This window comes from Ictalurus punctatus, chromosome 22 (genome assembly GCF_001660625.3).
Source record: "Ictalurus punctatus breed USDA103 chromosome 22, Coco_2.0, whole genome shotgun sequence".
In the NCBI taxonomy this organism is placed as follows: domain Eukaryota; kingdom Metazoa; phylum Chordata; class Actinopteri; order Siluriformes; family Ictaluridae; genus Ictalurus; species Ictalurus punctatus.
The window spans coordinates 9351302-9372179 of NC_030437.2; the positions used below are offsets into that span (position 1 = coordinate 9351302).

Consider the following 20878-nt stretch of genomic DNA (forward strand, 5'->3'; position numbering starts at 1 on the left):
TTGTTTGTTCCTGCATGTAGAATGACCAATACACATTAGTATGCTTAACTAATGTCTGTTAAGGATATTCCTGCAATGGACTGACTGAGGTCCCATTCAGGATGTGTCCCCACCTTGTTCCCAGGATAGGCTCCGGATCCACCGTGACCCTGACCACGATAAAGCAGTTACTGAAAATGACTGGTGTAACTAAACATTAGAGCAAAAATAAATAAAGTTAAGAATAATTTCCTAGTTTTAACTAAACGTCAAAATGAAAGAATTGTTTTAGACTTTTTTGGATAACTTCACTGTCCACTTTATTAGGAACACCTGTACAACTGAACATTTATGCAGTTATCTAATCAGCCAATCATGTGGCAGCAGTACAATGCAACCCGCCCCCCCCACGCCCCCACCCAAAAAAACCCCCAAAAAAACAACAACCATGCAGATACAGGTGAAGAACTTTTAAAGTGAACAGTTAAAGTTCACATCAAACATCAGAGTTGGGAAAACGTATGATCTTTGTCACTTTGTGATCCGGGGCATGGATTTTGGTACCAGAAGGACTGGTTTAAGTATTTCTGAAACTGCCGATGTCCTGGGAATTTCACACACAACAGTCTCTAGAGTTTATAAAGAATGGTGCGAAAAACAAAAAACAGTGAGTGAGCAACAGCTCTGCAGGGTGGAAACACCTTGTTGCTAAGAAAGGTCAGAAGCTGCCACATGATTGGTTGTTAGATAACTGCATGAATGTGCAGTGTGTGTGTGTGTGGGTGTCATATATATATATATATATATATATATATATATATAAAATCATAATCTATGAGCTATAAGCCATAATCATCAACATTAAAACAAAGACATGCTTGAAATATTTCACTTTATGTGTAATGAATCTAGAATATATTAAAGTTCAACTTTAAAAAAATATATATATATATTACGGAAGAAAATAAACTTTTCCCACAATATTCAAATTTACATATATATATATATATATATATGTGTGTGTGTGTGTGTGTGTGTGTGTGTGTGTGTGTGTGTGTGTATATATATATATATATATATATATATATATATATATATATATATATATATATATATACATACCACAGCTGTCTCTACATAGACAACAAGATTAGAAAAAAAAAATATTAATGCTCAATAGGCTAAGGAATGTGCGCGTTTACAGGCCAATAAAACACGGTTTTCATTACTCTGCTTTACCTCTGTAGTCGGTTCTGTCAGGATGACAAAAAAAAGCCAATTTGCAACGTGCGTGGTCCTCCTTTAAATAAGCCCCGCCCCGAAATCAGTCGATCAAATTCTGCATCGCGCTCCTGCGCCTCAGACCAATCACGTTTCTCTGGGGCGGGGTTATCGCGGTGGTCCGGGAAAACGTCAACCAATCAAAGTGCGATTTCTTTGAACCAACGGTTTACGAAAAGCATCACTCGCCTTGTGAGGCGGACATTATTCATGTTCACTGAGCCGCTGTTTAAGGTGACATGACAGCACATAGTGGAGCGGGGAAATGACATAACGGTCTAACTGTCACACAAACACACCCATGTAACCGCTATTCAGTGGGAACAGGGCTGTTAAAAATTCTGTCGATATGGTTATAGTAATTAAAGTAGGTTTGCATGACTCAGATTAAACAGCGTTATGCAAAGTTGATAAAGGTATAACAAACTTTCTGCTATGATAATTATTTAGAAACGGATGTAGCTGACGATAGGGAAAGCACATTAATGCCAATATTTATACCCGCGTTTAACTGAGAGCTGGAGATATCGTTTCTTTTTAAAGCCAATTAAATATGTGTGACATCAGCTGTGAGAGAGTCACGGGACTATTTGAACATGGACACACCCACCGCCCCACACCGGGTTTTCGCATGACTGCCTTCAGAGACAGAGTAGTAAAAGGGGGTTGCTCAGGTCCTCCTCCGGCACTCTGCGCTTTAACCTTTAGCTGATTAAGTCCATTCTGTAGCATCAGACTCTCTCACACACACTTCCTTCTCCCGTTACTCGGTGTGGGAGAGTTTGGTGTTTTCCAACGTGTATGACAATGTCGTATGTAATTTAAGAGACGGTCCCTTAATTTCCGCGAATATCGAATTTTCAATATCGAACGTACTTTATTCCAGTGTTTTAGAACGCTAACTGTAATTTACACGCCGGGTTCCTGAGCACGAGCCTGCACGCGGCTTCCGCAGTGATATTCCGAGCTGAGGACGAGTCCGTTATAACCGTTATAACCGTTATCTCTCCTCTAAAGATTTTTACATTTAAATTCAGTATTAGTTATAACTAATTTTAGCCAACATGAGAAGATCTTGTGCCATTTACGCCACCGGGATTGTGTGCGCTCATCTGCTCATAGTGGGAATCGCCCTGATGGTGGCTCAAGTCTTCCAAACAATGATTCAGGAGAGGATAAAAAAGGTAAAGTGGTTTTGTTTTTCTCTTCTTTTTTAAAGTATATGTATATTTTCTTCTGGTGTCTTTCAAACGGTTTAAATTGAACGTTGAATCTAGCCGTTAACTCTTGTACCCTGGTCTGAATCCAGCACGTAGGGTTAGCTAACACAGAGCCGGGTGTAGCTCCTGTACAAACCCACAGTAGCTAACATACAAACAGCTAGCTTGGTGTAGTTATAAAGTTATACAGAAACAGTGAGGGGAATTTTATACAGTAGCGCTTTAATGTTTAATGTGTTTGTGTTTAGTTCACCACTGGTATCCCTGCAATGTTTCTTTTTGTTTGTCAGAATTAATTCTGTTATACATGGTCCTGCTTGTAGGAAAGTCTTTTTTTTTTTTTTTACCACAAATGTTTCTCGTGTTTTTGTTTTTATTTTATTGTAATTTCACACCATACCCTCTCACATGCTAATCAATTCAGCTCATTAACCGAGCGTGTGATGCTAATCCTAACCTCTCCTGGCCACCTGACGTGTGGGTATCGGATGCGGAGAAACACTGTGTGCATCTCGTTCCTTTTCTCCTCATCTATCTTAAACAACTCTTTCGTTTTCACAATATATGCGGGGTTTTCTCTCTCTCTCTCTCTCTCTCTCTCTCTCTCTCTCTTTAAAGCGTGGAGCAGCTGTTTCGTCCTCTATTCTAAAGAGATTGAGTGAGGCTGTAGCTGGCTTTAATGGTTGGGGGAGGTGTAGTGTTCTCTCACTCACTCACTCAATCGGGGTGAGGGGTCTTATAGCTGGTAAAGCTAGGGTGGAAATCTCATTCAGGAGTGCTTGGAGAAAACTAACTCTCCCATATAGGTGGAATTTCAGGTGGAGTGTGTGTGTGTGTGTGTGTGTGTGTGTGTGTGTGTGTGTGTGTGTGTGTGTGTGAAATTTCACTCAGGAGTTAATTGTTAAGTCCACAACTGGGGGATATTGTGATATATCATTATCAAAGTATGCTTTTCTGTGAATATTGTGTGTATCATCATTATAGCAACCAACTCCAAACTAGTTGATTTAGACCTTACTTTCTTCCCTCTCAAATTTTCAAGTACCGTGTTAGGATATATTTGCAGTATCGCCCTTAGTTTGAAACCTTTTATTTGAACTGGTTTAGAGGACAACGTGAGCCACTTTTCAAGCCCTCAGGGCCTGTGTATTTCTTGAACTGGTTGTGGAATGAGCGAAGTTGTTTTGCTTGTACTTATTGTAGATGTAAACCATGACAGTGTCTTTTGTCTTCCCTAAACATGTAGCATAAGACGTTAGGAACATATTATTGTACATACATACTGGCTCATTTCTTGTCTACATTTGTAATATGTTTGTAAATGAACTTTTTTTTTTTTTTACTTTTTGACCTTCTTCCTATAATGTATAGTATAGTGTATTTATAATGTCGGTTAATAATTTCTAGCCAAATAATTTCCCAACAGTACCTAAACCAGTTTTTTTCTGTCATTACATGTTCTTTCTTGTTGTAATTTCAAGACTGTTCAGTGTGCTTGGCCTTTTAGGTAGAAACGGGGGAGGGGGGAGGACAACTGCAAAAACACGCAAAATAGTCACTATTAGTCACCGTGGAAGGTGAAGGTTCTACAGACCCTTTATTTTGTTTAATGTTCAGTACCACTTTGAAGGACATTTCTAGACCTTTATTTTCAAGGCTGGTGGCATGGCCAGTTGGTTTAAGGGTTATCGTAAACGCCTGGAAAATGTCAAAACACTGTTATTCTCTTCATGAAGCATGAAATGCATCTTTTTGGTGAGGACACGCAACCTTCCAAACCTAAATAAATATATTTGAGGTGCTCCATATTCATGACATGATTAAAAATTAAACACTTGGGTGTGGTGTGATTAAATTCTGAGAATTTGACATATTTGTTACAAGCCAGTCAGCCTAAATAAAACATACATAGGCATGTTGGAAGGTTAGCTCAGCATTTCAGTAAGCCTGAATCAAAGCAGGCCTATTGTAACGAGCTGTGTGGCCTTGCTGAACCGTGTCCTGTCATAGATGAAAGAGCATGTTTAATGGAAACTTTCTGAAGTACATCATACTTCGCTCACAGTGCAAGGAAAGCAACCAGTAAGTCCTTCTGAAAGGATCCCTTTTTTTTATTTTTTTTATTTTTTTGTATGTGTGTGTGTGTGTGTGTGTGTGTGTATATATATATATATATATATATATATATATATATATATATATATATATATGTGTATATGTATATATGTATATGTATATGTGTGTCTTTTTAGATAAACAACAGTGAGATGTTTCACTGTATTTCTGAGCGGCCCTTATGAACCAACAACTTCAGTAGTTCTCTTGTATTCGATGCAGTAATAAGTGTATGATGATCGGCTGTAGTTTTCCTTATAGGCTTAAAATGGCGTTGAAATTATAATAGATTATTCATTCGAAAATATTTCCTTTCTTCTAGGTGAATAACATTTCCTTGGATCACACGTTTCTAATGCGAGTGCTTTTTGTGTAATTTAACAGATTTCACATTTACACAATCATGGCTTGATGGCCAGTGGATGGATATTTTTTTCTTCTTCTGTTGCATAACCATGAAACAACAGAATTCTATGATTACGAAGGCCAAGATTTTTTTTATTATAATGAAGCAGCTGTTTAAAGAAGTAAAAAAAATAGCATTAACTTCCCTGTTTTGGATTTCAGCTGATGGGATAGATAAAGGTTTCTAAGAACCAAGACAAAGCTGTCTGCTGACTAGACATTGTCTTTTTCCCATTTGGCTGACTGCTTTGTCTCTGTTCCTTTGGATTTCCTCAGCACAGCACGTGGATATCATTTGACATATTACCCCAAAACCCTACAGACCTAGTGAACTTTAAACAGCATTATTTATTAGGGCAGAACTCCACTAACCTGAACTGAACTGAACTGTGTAAACAGGCAGCTTCGTTTAAGTTTCGGGAGAGGTTAAGTCAATATTAGGAAGTACTGAGAATGTGACATGGTTAATGGCTTAAAGGTCTTAATTTTTGTGAAAGATGTTTAATGATCATCCTCATATTTTCTTTGAGAGGTGTTCAATCTTCTACAGAATTACTAATGTACATCTTGACTTTTCAGGAGATCACCCTGGGTGAAAACAGTCGAGTACTGGGTGGCTGGATAAACCCTCCACCCCCAGTTTACATGCAGTATTTCTTCTTCAATGTAACTAACCCTGAAGAGTTCTTGGCTGGCATGGCAAAGCCTCATGTCACACAAATGGGTCCTTATACATACAGGTAAGGAAAACACTTTGTATGCCAAGCTTGAAGTGCTCAGGTTTTTTTCTGTTTATTTTTGTCTTTCTGGGAATCAAGTAATTTGTTAGGCAGTTCTGTTTCTTCTTTTTTTTTTTTTTTGAAAAGTTTGAAAAGCCCAGCACTCAGCTCTTGTCTGTTTATTTTTTAAGTCATATCTAATTGTTCCTGATGCCATGTAGATGGACCACAATGAAACGGCAAACAGGATCCGGAAATGACTTGGAGAAAAGAGGAAGTCAAGGGTGGAGATGATAAATAGAGGGAAACATTTACTATGACAGACATCATAGAACTTGAATGATTAGGTGTCAGCAAAAGAGTGATTTGGCACAGAATGCCTTTTGGCCAACAAGTTGTTCGTTGATTACATGCTGCAGTGTACTATTTACTGTCGGAATTTTAAACAGTTGACCCAATGTCTCTCCTCGTGTAATCAGGGAATACAGGCCCAGAGAGAACGTGACATTCTTGGAAAATGGCACCAAGGTCTTTGCCACGAATCCCAAGAGTTTCGTGTTTCTTCCGGAAATGTCTGTCGGAGACCCTGAGGTGGACCTCTTGACCACTCCCAACATCCCATTCATAGTAAGTTTGGATTTATTTTTTTTTGTGGAACTGGCCATTACACATTATCACTTAATTGATCAAACCATATGTTTTGGTGAGTGTGTGTGAGATATATATTATGTTATGTTATGTTATGTTATGTTATGTTATGTTATATTATATTATATTGCCTGATGACAACTGTACTGAACACGAGTTCACCCTTATCTCTAACTCCCATATTTCTCTACAGGCCGTCATGAATGAAATGAATTCCTATTCTTTTTTCATCCGCTCGTTTGTCTCTATATACATAAAATCTCTGGGTGTTGAAATGTTCATGACGCGCACCGTGCACGAGTTTCTGTGGGGTTTCAAGGATCCACTGATGACTAAACTTCATACCTTGAAGCCTGAGGTGGATGAATACTTTGGCCTCATGTACAAGGTGAGAATTTTAAAAGATTTTGCTTTAGAATGAAAACATCTCAGAAACAATAGCAATCAAAATAAAGATTACAGGAAATCCTTCTTAGTCAAGAAATTTGGGATTACAACATTGACAAAACCGCCGTACAGGCCTGTCAGGGCAGGTCCTTGTCTTAGCTGTAGCACCCGCCGTAACAGCAACATAAATACACACAAATACGTCACCCTGTGTAATATTTGTCGGTGTTGCCTATACAGAGAAAAAGTGTTCTTAGAAATTGATGACCTGGCTAATCTTGATTGGGTATGGCTTTAGTAGACTCTCCTATCATTAAATGCAACATGTAATTAAATGCCAGAGCCATATCTCCCTGTATCTTGCCTGGTTTCCCACTGAAGCTAAGCAAGTTTGAGTCTGGCTAGTACATAGATGGAGACCTTCTGGGGAAAACTAAGGTTGCTGCTGGAAGTGGTATTTGTGAGGCCAGCAGGGGGTGCTCACCCTGTGTATTGTATGGGTCATAATGCCCCAGTATAGTGACGGGGATGTAGTGACACTATACTGTAGAAACAGCATATAAATCCCACGACCCTTCTTGTAAAAAGTAGGGGTATAACCCTGGTGTCCTGGTGAAATTCTCCCATTGGTCCTTCTCCATCATGGCCCCCCCCAGTAATCCCCATCTTTGAATTGGCTACATCACTCTATTGTCTCCACTAATAGCTGGTGGGCATTCTGGCACTCTGTGGCTCCGTGGCATCCCCCCCACACTATGTAAAGTGATTTGAGTGTCTAGAAAAGCGCTATATAAATGTAACTGTAACTAATTAGACAAAAATGAATGAAAACCACAGCCCCCCCCCCAAAACCCCAGGTTGCCATATCTAGGTCTCTGGTGTTTTGCTGCCGTCTGATAATTAATAATTTTTTTTTTTTCTTGGATCATTTTTAATTAGAAAAATGGAACCCATGAAGGTGAATTTGTCTTCCATACTGGAGAGAAGAACTACATGGACTACGGCAAGATCGACACCTGGAATGGAATAAGGTACCCAGTGCTTTGTGTGACGTTCCCCTTGGTCTAGTTGGCTTGTGTGAATATTTGTTTACCCAGAGAAATGGCCTTGTCTCAACTTTTGCTTGCTGAACTTTAGATGCTTGCATTGCGTATGTGCCAAGCAAAAAAAAAAAAAAACACGGACTGCTCACATTCCCATGCTTCACTTTAGTGTCATATCTAATATTCTTTAAGAAAAAAAGATTTCCTTTTTTTTAACTGATCAATAAAAATGAATGATTATGCATATATTGAACATGAACACCGCTTTCTCAGCCCAGTTAGTGTACTTTCTTTATACTTAAAATAAATGCATGGATTCTTTCTCATCCCGTTTTTGCAGAAAGATGACCTGGTGGTCATCGGAGCAGAGCAACATGATTAATGGCACAGATGGCAGCGTGTTCCACACCTTCCTGTCCAGAGACGAGCTGCTCTACATCTTTGCTGCGGATCTCTGCAGGTACACTACACGTCGAGACCTCTGCTAAGAACTGTCCTAGTCGTCGTCAATTTAAATGTCTCACACACACACCCAGTTCCCTTCACTACTTATAGTTGTGTTCAAATGATTACACGACATTTAAGCGTCCTCAATACATTGTTTTTCCCGTATGCAGGTCGATCCATCTGGGATATGTGCATGATACCGAGGTGAAGGGGATTCCAGCATTCCGCTTCGCTCCTCCCCCTGATGTCCTAGCTGCTCCGAATGAGAATCCCTCCAACGCTGGCTTCTGCGTGCCTGCTAATCAATGCCTGAGTAAAGGAGTGCTTAAAGTCAGCGTGTGTCGTGAAGGTAAGGGCCAAGGACATGGTTGAAGTACATCCAATCAGTCACGCCATACTGTCCTGTCGTGTTCAATGACTTGCTGTTTAAGTACTGTGAAATTTTAGATTATCACAAAAACTTGTTGCAGGATTAAAAAAAAAAAAAAAAAAAAAACCCCAAAGCAATACATTCACCACTCAGAACATTGTACATTTAAAAAAAAAAAACAAAAACAAAAAAAAACCTTGCCTGAGTGTGCTTTAGTGTACAAACATGCAATTGCCGTATAATTTGATCCTATGCATACCCTTTAAGACAAATGTCTTTGGAAGTTTGTGCTGAACATCCTAAAACACAGCAGTAAATCATTACTTTTGAAGAAATGCACCAACTGGCTCAATAAGTCACATGAAGGTTAACGCATTCAACTGCAGAAGCTATGGAAGGGGTAGTTTTGCCGCCTCACAGCTCCAGGGAAACCGGTTCAATCCTGTTCTGTTCTAGGCTTGTGGCCGGTAATGGTTAACTGAGACACTGTGTGCTACTATAGTACACATGTCTATTGCAAAAGCAGATTCATCCTATGATGGTTAGTATTAAAAATAAAATAAAATAAATAAATACAACTATGAATTGTGAGCGCTGACACGAGTGTGAGAGCAGTTCAGTTGTGTGAGCACTGAGATACGTGCATTTCCTTTCCCATAACTCACCATGGTCTACACTTCACTTACAAGTCAAGTTAATTAAAGTAAAATAGCCATGGCCTATTAAAGTTAAAAAAAAAATAATAATTTGTAATGTTTAAAAAAAAATTTTTTTAGTGTTCTGACATTTTGTGTTTAAATAAAAAGTAAAGTGTGCGTGTGCGTAAACACTTTGTGGAAATAAAAAAGAAACATGGCCTGTTGAAGTCCATGTCAGAAAGGACTTAGAGATGTTTACATGTGCTTTTTGTTCTCTGACCAGCATTAGTAGCCTCTCAACTCCACTTCATCTCTGCTCTGTCTGTGTGTATTTGCTCTCTCCTGCACTGTGACAGAAATCAGAGTTCAGTACACAAACGTTTAATAAGTAACTCCAATTCAGAACCAAGCACTCCAGACTTGACATTTAATAGCAGCTTGATTGGGACATAGGCATGCTGTTCTCTTTATTGCTTCCTCAATAAGTCGTCATGCTGATAGCAGTGGGGTTTTTTTCTTTTCTTTTTTTCTTTTTTCTTTTTTTTTTTTTGCCTCTGATGGTCATGTGACAGCTCTAATGATGACTCATCCATGTAATTTTTTATTTTTTTATTTTTTTATTTTTTTATTTTTTTTTCATATAAAAACACTTCACATGTCTTGATTAGTTTGAAATAATGCTTCAAGTGAAACTTTAGTTTGAGAAGTAAAATATTTGCAGAACCTGTTGCACCGTTGGATTTTACACTAGCTGGGGGTATATTTAGGCAACGGTCAAAGTCGCAGAAAGCAAATAAAATGTGGAATTTTCTTTCTTGCCTGTGGAAGTTTGACAGGTCACTGTCCTGTTATAACCGGTTGCCAGCAGATTTGGTGTATCTTGGGGTGAAAGTTCATTAAATTTGCAGATTGATTATTTTCACCTTTCCTATAAAATGGCTGAACATTTTTTGGAGACTGATTCCTTATGATTTTACATGTTTTCTACCCCCCCCCCCCCCCCCCCCCCAAATTTATAGGAGCACCTATAGTTGTTTCATTCCCACATTTCTACCAAGCTGATGAGAAGTACATTAAGGCCATTGATGGGATGAGCCCAAACAAGGAAGAGCACGAAACGTACCTTGACCTTAACCCGGTAAGCTGGGTTATGATATTAGCAAGCTCTTGATAATGTTGTTGGGAATAATTAGCTGATCTATTTATTCACCATTCAGCTGTTTACACTGAACATATTTTTTGTAACTTAATATAGCCTATGACCTCTTCTGACTAAAAACAGGAATGGGTTTGTGGGGGAGACTGAGACCATTTAGGCTGATGGTTTGATGGTCCCCACATGTCTGTGTAAAAATGGTTTTAATTGGGTGTTTGAAGCTAACCTTCTTTTGAAAGTTTTGCATGAATCTGTGACGTTTAGTCCAAAAATGTTATATTACTATTGGATGTACACTTTTTTTTATAAATGGTTTACTGTAATACTTTTGTTCCAGACGACTGGGGTCCCTATTCGTGCCTGTAAGAGAGCCCAGCTCAATGTTTTAATGAAGAGGGTACCTGGCTTCCCGTAAGTACCAACTGCCCATGTCTCAGAATTGTTGTCTATGTCATAACATTCCATTGCGAAACCTTGGTTATGTAAAAATGTTTCCCATTTTGCAGTCAGACACGTCTCCTGAACGAAACCATCTTCCCAATTATGTACGTCAATGAGGTATGAGCCTTGGCCCTTTTTTTTTTTTTTAAATATTATTTATTTATTTTATTTTTTTTGCCTTATCTATGGCACTGTTTTGGTCACAGGTTACAGACAGTTTTCCTTGTATAAATATTCAGTCCTTGCCTTTTTCCAGACGGCAACCATCGATGATGCCTCTGCCTCCCAAATGAAAACTCTGCTGCTGATCATAACAATAGTGTCTAACTTCCCTGTCATCATTGTGGGCATGGGTGCCATTTTACTGCTCATCTTCATTTTCTTGGTGTGCAGGAACCGTCAAAGAAAGGTACGATGCCTTTTTATTTTTTATTTTTATTTTTTTCCTCTAGTTTTATACAAGTGCCTGTTTACAAACTTACCCAAAACATGTTTAGCAGTTATATTCAAGTTATAAGAATTACAATATTTTCAGGACAAGTACGAGAAACCTTTTCCTAAATTTGTCTGCTTTAAGGAAACACAGTATCACTTTATCGAATAAGTCTGATTTCATGTGCGAGTTGTTGATGTTTTAGACAATGTCTCTAAAATTGCATGTGAGACACTTAACTTACATACATATAACAATCTAGTTTATTTTCTTTTAATTAATTAATTAATTTCACATTAATTGTTCTATTACTGTTGCCTTTTCTACAGTCCAGATATTAATTTGATATGAATGAGCACATCTTCATGAAGGGGGCATTCTCTAGCAATGTGTACTGGTTAAAATGCTTTATTAATGGCTGTGCGTTCGATCGACGCTGCTGTGGTCGTGCATCCATGGGATTTTAAATGTTCGCATCAAACTGAGAGCAACTGCTGGAATCTAACAAATAAACAATGATCAAAATTAGTATTTGAGAATAGCTATGTTTTGAGTTACGTACAGTAGCATCTTTCTAATTGCTAATACTTATGCAATTAGAAAGATGCAATTGCAATTATGCTAATGTTTGTCTAAAGCTTTTACAGTCAGCAAATCATGTAACCGGGGAAGTGGGGGAAAAACAACTTCAGCAAACAGTTGCGTCTCATTTGGTCACCTTTTCATACAAATCTAAAACCTGTTTGTACTATGTTTTGCATGAGGCTGGCAGTGTGCGTGTGATCGGGACTCGTGAAGGTTGAGCTATAGATAAGAATAGATAAGCAGCACGTGTTTTGTGTTGTAAATGGTGTAGCACATCAGTCTAATTATTGTCCGTGACAAACTACCGTGTGGGTCTGGTAATTTATAGATGGGGGTTTTTTTTTTATTTTATTTACTAAGGCATTTTAACTGATAGCAGTAGCTCACTTTGTTTGGTTTCCAAGGCTGTAAACAGACACTGTTATGAAGCCACAGGAAATGTAACTAAAGCAAAAAGGTTCTCTTTAAGGAAGTCCCTGTTTCTCAGTAGGCAGTAAGGTGTGTCACATTCATTCAAAGAAATACAAAACCTCTCTAACACACTCGGCAGCACCCAGTAGGCGTCCTTTTGGTTAGGCGATAACACGCAAAGCATTATTGTTTTCTTTATGTTCCCTTCCTATCCACCTGCATGAAGAATCAAGTGCATGAGGCTGTCAATGCATGTGCTCTTTAACTAATACGTTGAAACTTTTTACCACTACCCATGAACCACTGCACCAGTTTAAAAAAAAAAAAAAAAAAAAAAAAAAGTAAATAGAAGTGAAAAGGGCCTGCTCTATTTATATTATATAGTAGGTTACAGATTTTTTAAAATGTTTTGTATGCAAATCAAAGTGTATTTTCCTGCGTAATACTGCCATGTTTTCATTTTCAGTAACATTCTCCCTCCCCCTCTTTTTTTGTTGTTCCTGTTCAGAATGAAGTAAAACGTATTGATTTTACCGAAGCTTTTCATTCTTTTGCTGTAAGTCGATACTTCCCCTTTTTTCCTTTCATTTGCTCACTATTTGCCTGTTTCATAATTTAACTCTGATTATATGAGGTGCTTCTTAATTTAGCTAGTTATGATTTTACTTTGAGTACCTGTTTCTTTCAAGATAAAAAAAAATAAAAAAAAAAAATAGAAAGGTTAACACGTACATGCATTTGTTTCTGCAAATCATGTTCATTGCTGTATTTTGCATGGTCCTTTTAGGTTGAATATAGATTTGTTTTATAGTTCTGTGTTCGATCACTTTGACATTTCTTTTAGATGTATTAGATTATTAGATATATTTTGTAGATGAACGGGGGGGGGGGGGGGGGGGGGGGGGGGGTTAAACTTGGTTTAGATGTACAGTGGAACAAGACTGCTGTTATAGTTAACACTTTCACCATTTCAAGCATTGTAAACTCGCTTCCTGTATGTTCTGGCAGACGTCGAAAGACGATACGGCCTACACTCCGGTCAGCAACAAATCGGATGAGTCTCCTGAGTCCCACAGCAACCAGCCTCTGAAGAACGGCTCCTACATCGCCATGTCACCAGTGGAAGCTCAGAAGTGTTGATAAAGATCACTGTGTGGTGTTCCTGTTAAGGGGATCCACATGTGTGACTCTCTCTTCCGCTTTTCACCTTTTGATTCTTTCCACTGTGCAACATGTTCAGGCAGGTCAGCTCCTGGAAACACCACTGTCGAACAAGACACCACTTCTTTCTATGGCCGTCTTGATGGACCCACCTCTCCTTTGCCGCCATTTTTTTTTTTTTTTTTTTTTTTTTTTTTGCTGTTCAAGCATGGCCCTCTCGACCTGCCATATTTTTTGACGAGATTAAAATCGTACTACTCGAAAACACAGTGCTGTTTATCTAGTCATGTCCTCCAGGTCTACTGACTCTGACACTATTGTTGACTACACACAAAGTGAATTAATAACACCTGCTCGCCTTTTGGGACCATATGCCCATGTGCATGTTCACCAGTTTGTAGATTCTGTTTAAACCCTGTTTATTAGGGCTGTGAACAAAGAGCGAGTGTTTTTGCGTGAACACATCCAGGCTGCTAGCAGGAGCTATCTTGAGCACCAGTGTTTAGGCCTCGGCAGGGCTGTTTAAAATGTACGATGAAAGATTATTGCCACACTACTGTATTGAAGTCTGCCCGCCTGTGCGTTAGACTTCATCTAACAAAGCTCTTTATTTGCCATATCTTAATGTTTCCTAGAATATAAGGCAAACTTTATTGTTTGTCTCATCAAGGAGTTTTTAAAAAGCTAAAGGGTTGAGTGCAGTCATGGTCGTGGGGTGTGATTGTGTGTGTGTCTGGGGTTTTTGTATGTATGTGTAGAAAGGCAGGCATGTTGGTGCTTGCGTACGTGCTGTGAGCTGATTTCTGAAGAGCAGCGTGCTCTCTTAAGCGTCATACAGTGCCAAGTAACGGTCACTAAATTTCAAAGGTCCTTAGTAAAAAAGTTAAAATGTCTGGATAAACTGCCTGTAGGGTGCTCACTCCTTCAGCCTATGCCCGAGTCAGAGGGTCTCCTCTTTCGTGCTGTGAAAACGAGCTTTCGTTCCTCTTTTTTCCGAAAGTAAAGGAAAAGCAAGCTTACTTATAGCGCAAGTGAGACTTGAACCCTCTCTCTGCCTTACACGTGTGAGTTTGCTGTGCGAATGGGCTTTTGTAATAAAGTAGCATCAGACCGCCTGCGATCAACTCCAGTCTGTAGTCCAAACATCGGCAAGTCCTCAATCAAGCCCTCGTGTCCTGTTTAAGGCGTCTAATCTCCAACTCAGAGAATGCACAACTAGATTGACCTCCTTTACTCAGGCGGTTTGTTTACAGCCTCTTATCTCTAGTGACTTTGAGGGCTGACGACTGAAAAAAATCCAGTTCTGTATGTTATGTGCACATGTTACTTCAGTTCATCTCTGTGAGGCAATAGGAGAATTAAGACCCACGATCGATAGATCTGGCACTTTGAAACACTGTATGTCCTGTTGAATTTGTTGCTGTTGATTCTATCCATGATGTTGAAACCTGATGCATTTGAGAAGAGAGTTTAAATGCCAGAAAAAGTCTACTTGGCAAAGGGAAAAAAGTGCACTTTTGCTTTAAAAAATGGTCCTGCACATTTTGTGTAATTCAGTGCAGTGGTCCTCACTTGCATTTCAGATACGTGCTCAAATGTCTGTTTATCTGTGTATGCTTTAATTTTCTCTCTGTATCTCCTTTTTTTGTTTTTTCTTTGTATGTACTGATACAAAGTCTAGTCTTCTTCTGCATATCGTTTCTGCTAACAAATGCTGCACAGCAGTACAGTCGTATTATTATGAAGAATTTCATATTCATTTGAACAAAGTCTGATTTATTATGGAGCCATACCACGTTAAATGATGTGGTACCATCTTAAACAAATTGTGAATTTTATCGGTCCATAATCTCAGATTTGGAAATGTTACATTCTACATCTTTTCTGTTATTTGTTGGCACCAAGGCCTATGTTTCATTCAGTATTGTGCCGAACCGTTTAGACCTGAATTGTAATTTTGAACTGGAAGAGGATAGCAGTGTGCATACTGAGTGTTTTAGCGTTCTAGCTAGTAAACAAACGGAGGTGCGAGGAAAGTAACTGGAACGTTTAGGCGAACACCTATGGCCTTCTTGGTGTGCTTTTGCAGTCAGAAGTACACTGATTTCCAATAATGGCCTTAAAAGATTAAGCTTAGAAATCTGTGGACGAGTCTGCTGGTCCCCATTACCCCAAAGTGGAATATTCCACTTGTCCTGACTTGAATTTTTAAGCTCTCCAACCTGAGCCATTTCCACACTGACTTCTACTGACTTTTGAGCCCAAACCTTCTCATTGCTTCACTCCGCTGTACGCTCGACCAAAGATAACCTTCTAGATATAGCTGTCTCTCATTTATTTGCTTTCACAGATAGAGCTATAGTGCCATCAATTTTTGGCAATTTACAACATTCAAGGACAAAAGGCAAAAGTAAGTCAGTGTTTTCCAGATAATACTAAGGGAGATTTCTACAGCGTTTATAACAACTCTCAGCGCTGTGACAAAACTCAGTATTATGTATTGACACAGCAATACATTGTGTAAAGAGAACTTTTGTAAAGCTTTTGTATTCAAACACATTTATGTAACATGTTCAGTGATATATGTTCATTATCGGGACTTTGTATAGTATTAATTCTTTTGGTTCTTCCTCATTTTCTAATATCTCACCCAAGTTTTTCTTTCTATTTTCTTTCCTCTCTCTCCAGAGATTAATGTGGTTCTGAGTGTCGTTCCACAGTTGTGACGTTAAAACAGTGTGTGTATATGATGTGTAAGTTCAGTGGCAGTGACTGAGAAGGCTTGTGTGTCTTTTCTCTATAGGGATGAGATTTTGAGAGTAATGACCGCAAGTTTCCTAAGAAGCCACTGCACTGTTTTATCCGATGTGGAGTGCTATAGGAAGGCTGAGTGTCTGAGTGTAGTTTAAAGGGGGATTGCCTTTGTGCCATACTGGCACTAGAGAATGGGGTTTTTTTTTTTTTTTTTTTTGGGTCCCTTAGATGAATGACGCCCTCCTTCAGGATGATACTCTAGTGCCATTTACATCATTGTTTACTGAGTTTTAGGAATTTACTAAAACGGTGTAGCAGAGTCAGTGTTTTCCATCACCTGCATTTCAGTTCACCTTCCCCATGTGATGAAGGATGGTTTTGATCATTTCATATTTGCTGCTGAAAAAGACAATCCCCACCTTATGTTAGGCGCAACGTGTATTTGAAAATAATATCCAATTTTAGTTTTGAAAATTTACACTGCACAAATGTTTCTGCAATACCTTTTTGTAAAATTTTTAGTGTCCTTTGCAAAAAATAAAGTTGCATTTACTGCAAATTGACCTGTCTCATGAGTCTTCTGTCAGTGCTGTTTGTTTTTAAGGCAATAAACAACTACAGGTGAATAGGGTGTTTTAAAAAACAAACAAAAAAAATATAATTCATTGAAATTAATCTTTTTCAGTTGATATTCTTACATTTATTTTGTATAGGAACATTTTTCAAATGACATTTATTTATTAAAATGAGGCTTAATTGAATGTCGCTGCATACTAATCTAATACAGTGAGGGGAAATATGCAATCAGACACTATTGTTTTTGTTATTTAATATACTTCCTGTGGTTATAAAATGTCTACACACCCTGGATGGATGGATGTATGTATTTTTACAACTGTGGATGTGTTTTGAATGAATAATCAAATTCAATCTCATGTTCAAAAGTAGTTATCATACAGTTGCCATCAATAAAATTATGATTAACCCCAAATAAAGACCAGTTGTTTCTGTAGGATTTTCTTCACATAATCTTGGTTTCATCTGGCTGCTGAACCCATGGTCCTCAGAGATGTGACCAAGCCTGTACGTGATTTCTCTGTCGAAAGGTATCGATTAGGAGAGGGTTATAAAGAATTTCCAAAACATTAGATGTACCATGGGACACTGTAATAGCCATCATCAACAAGTGGAGAAAATGGAGCCCCACAGTGACATCACCAAAAAGAGGACGTCCCTTCAAAATGTACAAAGGACAAGACACTGCCAAGAGATCTACTGCAACATTAAAGGAGCTGCAGGAATATCTGACAAGTAGTGACTACTCTCTGCATGTGACAGCAATCTCTCGTATTCTTCACATGTCTGGGCTATGGGGTAGGGAGGCTAGATGGAAGCCTTTCTCACAAAAAACATCTAAGCTCAACTAAATCACCCCAAACCTTGTGTCAAAATGTGTATGGTCTGATGAGACCAATTCCAAAAGGTATAATAATTCCAAAAGGTATGTTTGGTGCAAATAAAAGCACATCATCAAAGGTTCCCAATACCCACAGTGAAGCATGGTGGTGGCAGCATCATGCTTAAGGGCTGTTTTTCTTCAGCCAGAACTGTTGCTTTTATCAAGGTAGAGAGAATCATGAACAGCTACAATTACAATTTTAGTGCAAAACCTTCAGGTGTCCGCTAGTAAACTGAAGATATAAAGGAATTTCACCTTTCAGCATGATAATGACACAAAGCATACATCCATATCAACAAAGGAATGGCTTAACCAAAAGAAGATCAATGTTTCTGAATGTCCTATCCAGCGTCCATACCTGAATCCAACTGAAAATCTGTGGGGTGATCTGAAGCGGGTTGTACATAGGAGTTGCCCTCACAATTTGTTGGATCTAGAATGGTTTTTGTAAGAAAGAATAGGAAAATATTACCAAGTCAAGATGTGCCATGCTGATGGACTCACCCAAAAAGACTGAGTGGTGTAATAGCCAATCAAACAAATAATTAGTTTAATAATTAGCACACTTATGCAACTAGGTTATTTAAGTGTTGTTTTTTTACCCCCCCCCCCCCCCCCCCCCCCCCCAAAAAAAAAAAAGGAGTTACTTTAAATATTTATGTTTAAAAAAAATTTCCTCAGAAAATACACTCTTATGAAGAGTAAGATTAACTAAGGGTATGAGTTAAGCGGTGCTTGTGTGGTCCAGCTTCAGCTTCAGCATCTTCCAATATAAACACAACTAAATCTTGTAGCCTGGGTCGCATCACAGCACATGTTAAGAGATTCTGGCCTGTTTATGTTAAAAATTATGAAATTCTTTACCACAAACTTACTACGTAAAACATTCTGGTCCGAGATGAAAAGGGTTTTCAAATTGGTTAATGTGACACAGAGTACTCTGTACCTTTATTGTGCATTTACATGTTTGAAAAAAAAAGAGCCATTATACTGAATGAGAGTTTTCTCCTTTAACATGCCATTTTTCTTGCACTAAATCCAAAACTATGTCAGTAGTGAACTATTTACATGTTGTATTTTCATGTTGAAAACATAGTGGAGAATATCCAGGGCATTCATTTAATCCTGTAATGCATAATCCATGGTATGTTGTGTACATATGTTGTACCCTAGTGTCCATGAAATACACATAATCCACTATGATTTGATTCATATGCATCTTAGCTTAGAAATACAGTGAGTGAACACTGTGCCAGTGTACCCTCACACATCTCACAAAGGTTCATTGTTTTGTAAAATCATATGTATAGGCACAAATACCTAACTACAGTGCTGTGAAAAATACTTGCAGTTGATTTCTTCTGGTTTTGTGTATATCTCATACTAAATAGTTTTATATCTTCAACCGAAATACAACATAAAAAAAGGCAACCTGAGTAAACACACTGAAGCAAAAAAAAAAAAAAAAAGTTATCCAACACCTATCGCAGATGGGAAAAACTAATTGCCCCCTTAAACATAAAATCTGCTTGTGCCAACTTTAGCAGCAATAACTGCAACTGAACTCTTCCGATAACTGGAGATCAGTCTTTCACTTACTTTTAGGACTAGGACTTACTCCTATGCTTTGGATCATTGTCTTGCTTGAGTTTCAAGTTACGAACTGAAGACCGGACATTCTCCTTTAGGATTTTCTGATAAAGAATTGAATTCATGTTTTCCTCAATTACTGCAAGTTGCCCAGGCCCTGAAGCAGCAAAGCATCCCCACACCATCACACTTCCACCACCATGCTTGACCTTAGGTATGATGTTCTTTTTGTGGAATTCTGTGTTTGGTATATGCCAGATGTAACGGGACCCCTGTCTTCCGAACAGTTCCACTTTCAACTCATCAGTCCACAGAACAATCTCCCAAAAGGTTTGAGGATCATCAAGATGTGTTTTTTGGCAAAATTCAGACGAGCCTTAATGTTCTTCTGGGTTAGCAGTGGTTTTCACCTCACCACTCCTCCATAGATGCCACTTTTGCCCAGTGTCTTTCTGATAGTGGAGTCATGAACAGTGACCTTTATTAATGCAGGATAGACCTGTAGGTCCTTTGATGTTGTCATTGGCTCTTTTGTGACTTCCTGAATGTGTAGTTTCTTTGCTCTTGGAGGACTTTTGGAAGGTCGGCCACTTCTGGGAAGGTTCACTACTCTGCTGAGTTTTTCCATTTGGAGATAATGGCTCTCACTGTTATTCTCTGGAGTCCCAGAGCCTTTGAAATAGATTTGTAACCCTTCCCAGACTGATGTATTTCAATCCCCTTCTTCCTCACCATTTCTAGAATTTCTTTCAACTTTGGCATAGTGTGTTACTGGGTAAGACCTTTTAACCAACTTCGTGCTGTTGGAAAAAGTTCTATTTAAGTGTTTATTTGATTGTACAGGGTTTGTAGTAATCAGGCCTGGTTTTTTCTAGTCCAGCTGAACCTCATTCTGAATGCAGTTTCATAGATTTGGGGAATTAGTAACTATGGGGGCAAATACATTTTCGCACAGGCCCAGTTGGTGTAGGATAACTTTTTTGCTTCAATAAAAAACATTATCATTTTGTGTTTACTCAGTTTGCCTAGCTTTTATCTTACATTTTGTTGTGATTTCTGAAACAATTCAGTATGAGATATACACGAAAACAGAAGAAATCAAGATGGGGCAAATGCTTTTTTTTCACAGAATTGTAATCTGCATATTTATGTGACAAAATGTAACTATTGTCACAGAGTGATGAGAAATCCTGTGTAGTGAAGTGTTTAAAATTGTTTACTCCAATCTCCAGTCCTGTTCCCTATAATAGTGGAATGGTATTAAAAGCCTTCAGATGCAATGAAGACACATTTGGTCTTTAAACAAGGCCCTTTTGCACATTTAATATGTCAGTAAGGGAATAATATGTCAGTAAGGGAAAGTCTAATTCCTTTTCTATTTTCTAAGTGAACTGTTCATTGTTTCTGTTGTGAAAACCTGGCTACAAATCAATTTACATTTGAACAACAATAGAAGGTTCAGTAGATCTAGTAATCATTTAAAATCTCTCTGAGCTTGTCCAAGCACACTTCCTCCTACGTATAAATTCTTTAAGATGTTAAAATACAGCTCTGAAGAACCAACATGCTGCACCTTGCCTCTGAGGAACTCTGGCTATTACTGTAAACTACTGTGCTCCTATTGTAACTCCTAATT

General features: G+C 38.4%; 1 protein-coding gene across 2 annotated transcripts; it reads left to right on the forward strand.

Moving 5' to 3' along the window:
* The first annotated feature begins 1889 nt into the window (after positions 1-1889).
* Positions 1890-16756, forward strand: scarb2a (scavenger receptor class B, member 2a). Of its 2 annotated transcripts, XM_017452049.3 has the most exons (13): positions 1893-2444; positions 5580-5740; positions 6199-6346; positions 6561-6755; positions 7694-7785; positions 8138-8257; positions 8415-8593; positions 10272-10390; positions 10746-10819; positions 10915-10966; positions 11106-11258; positions 12787-12834; positions 13287-16756. In XM_017452049.3, exons 1-13 carry the CDS (start codon positions 2325-2327, stop codon positions 13416-13418), a joined length of 1593 nt encoding a protein of 530 aa, XP_017307538.1. In that variant the 5' UTR covers positions 1893-2324; the 3' UTR covers positions 13419-16756. The 2 variants fall into 2 exon arrangements, with proteins under 2 accessions (XP_047005691.1, XP_017307538.1); XM_047149735.2 differs by lacking the exon at positions 12787-12834 and having other exon boundaries at positions 1890-2444.
* The last annotated feature ends 4122 nt before the right edge of the window (positions 16757-20878 follow it).

What these genes read in the sequence shown, in the direction of transcription:
- scarb2a (XM_017452049.3), top strand. Translation starts at nt 2,325, where the DNA reads ATGAGAAGATCTTGTGCCATTTACGCCACCGGGATTGTGTGCGCTCAT. An exon ending in CTCCCAACATCCCATTCATA is followed by an intron (nt 6,347 to 6,560) that starts GTAAGTTTGGAT and finishes ATTTCTCTACAG; the next exon opens with GCCGTCATGAATGAAATGAA. An exon ending in TTTGCTGCGGATCTCTGCAG is followed by an intron (nt 8,258 to 8,414) that starts GTACACTACACG and finishes TCCCGTATGCAG; the next exon opens with GTCGATCCATCTGGGATATG.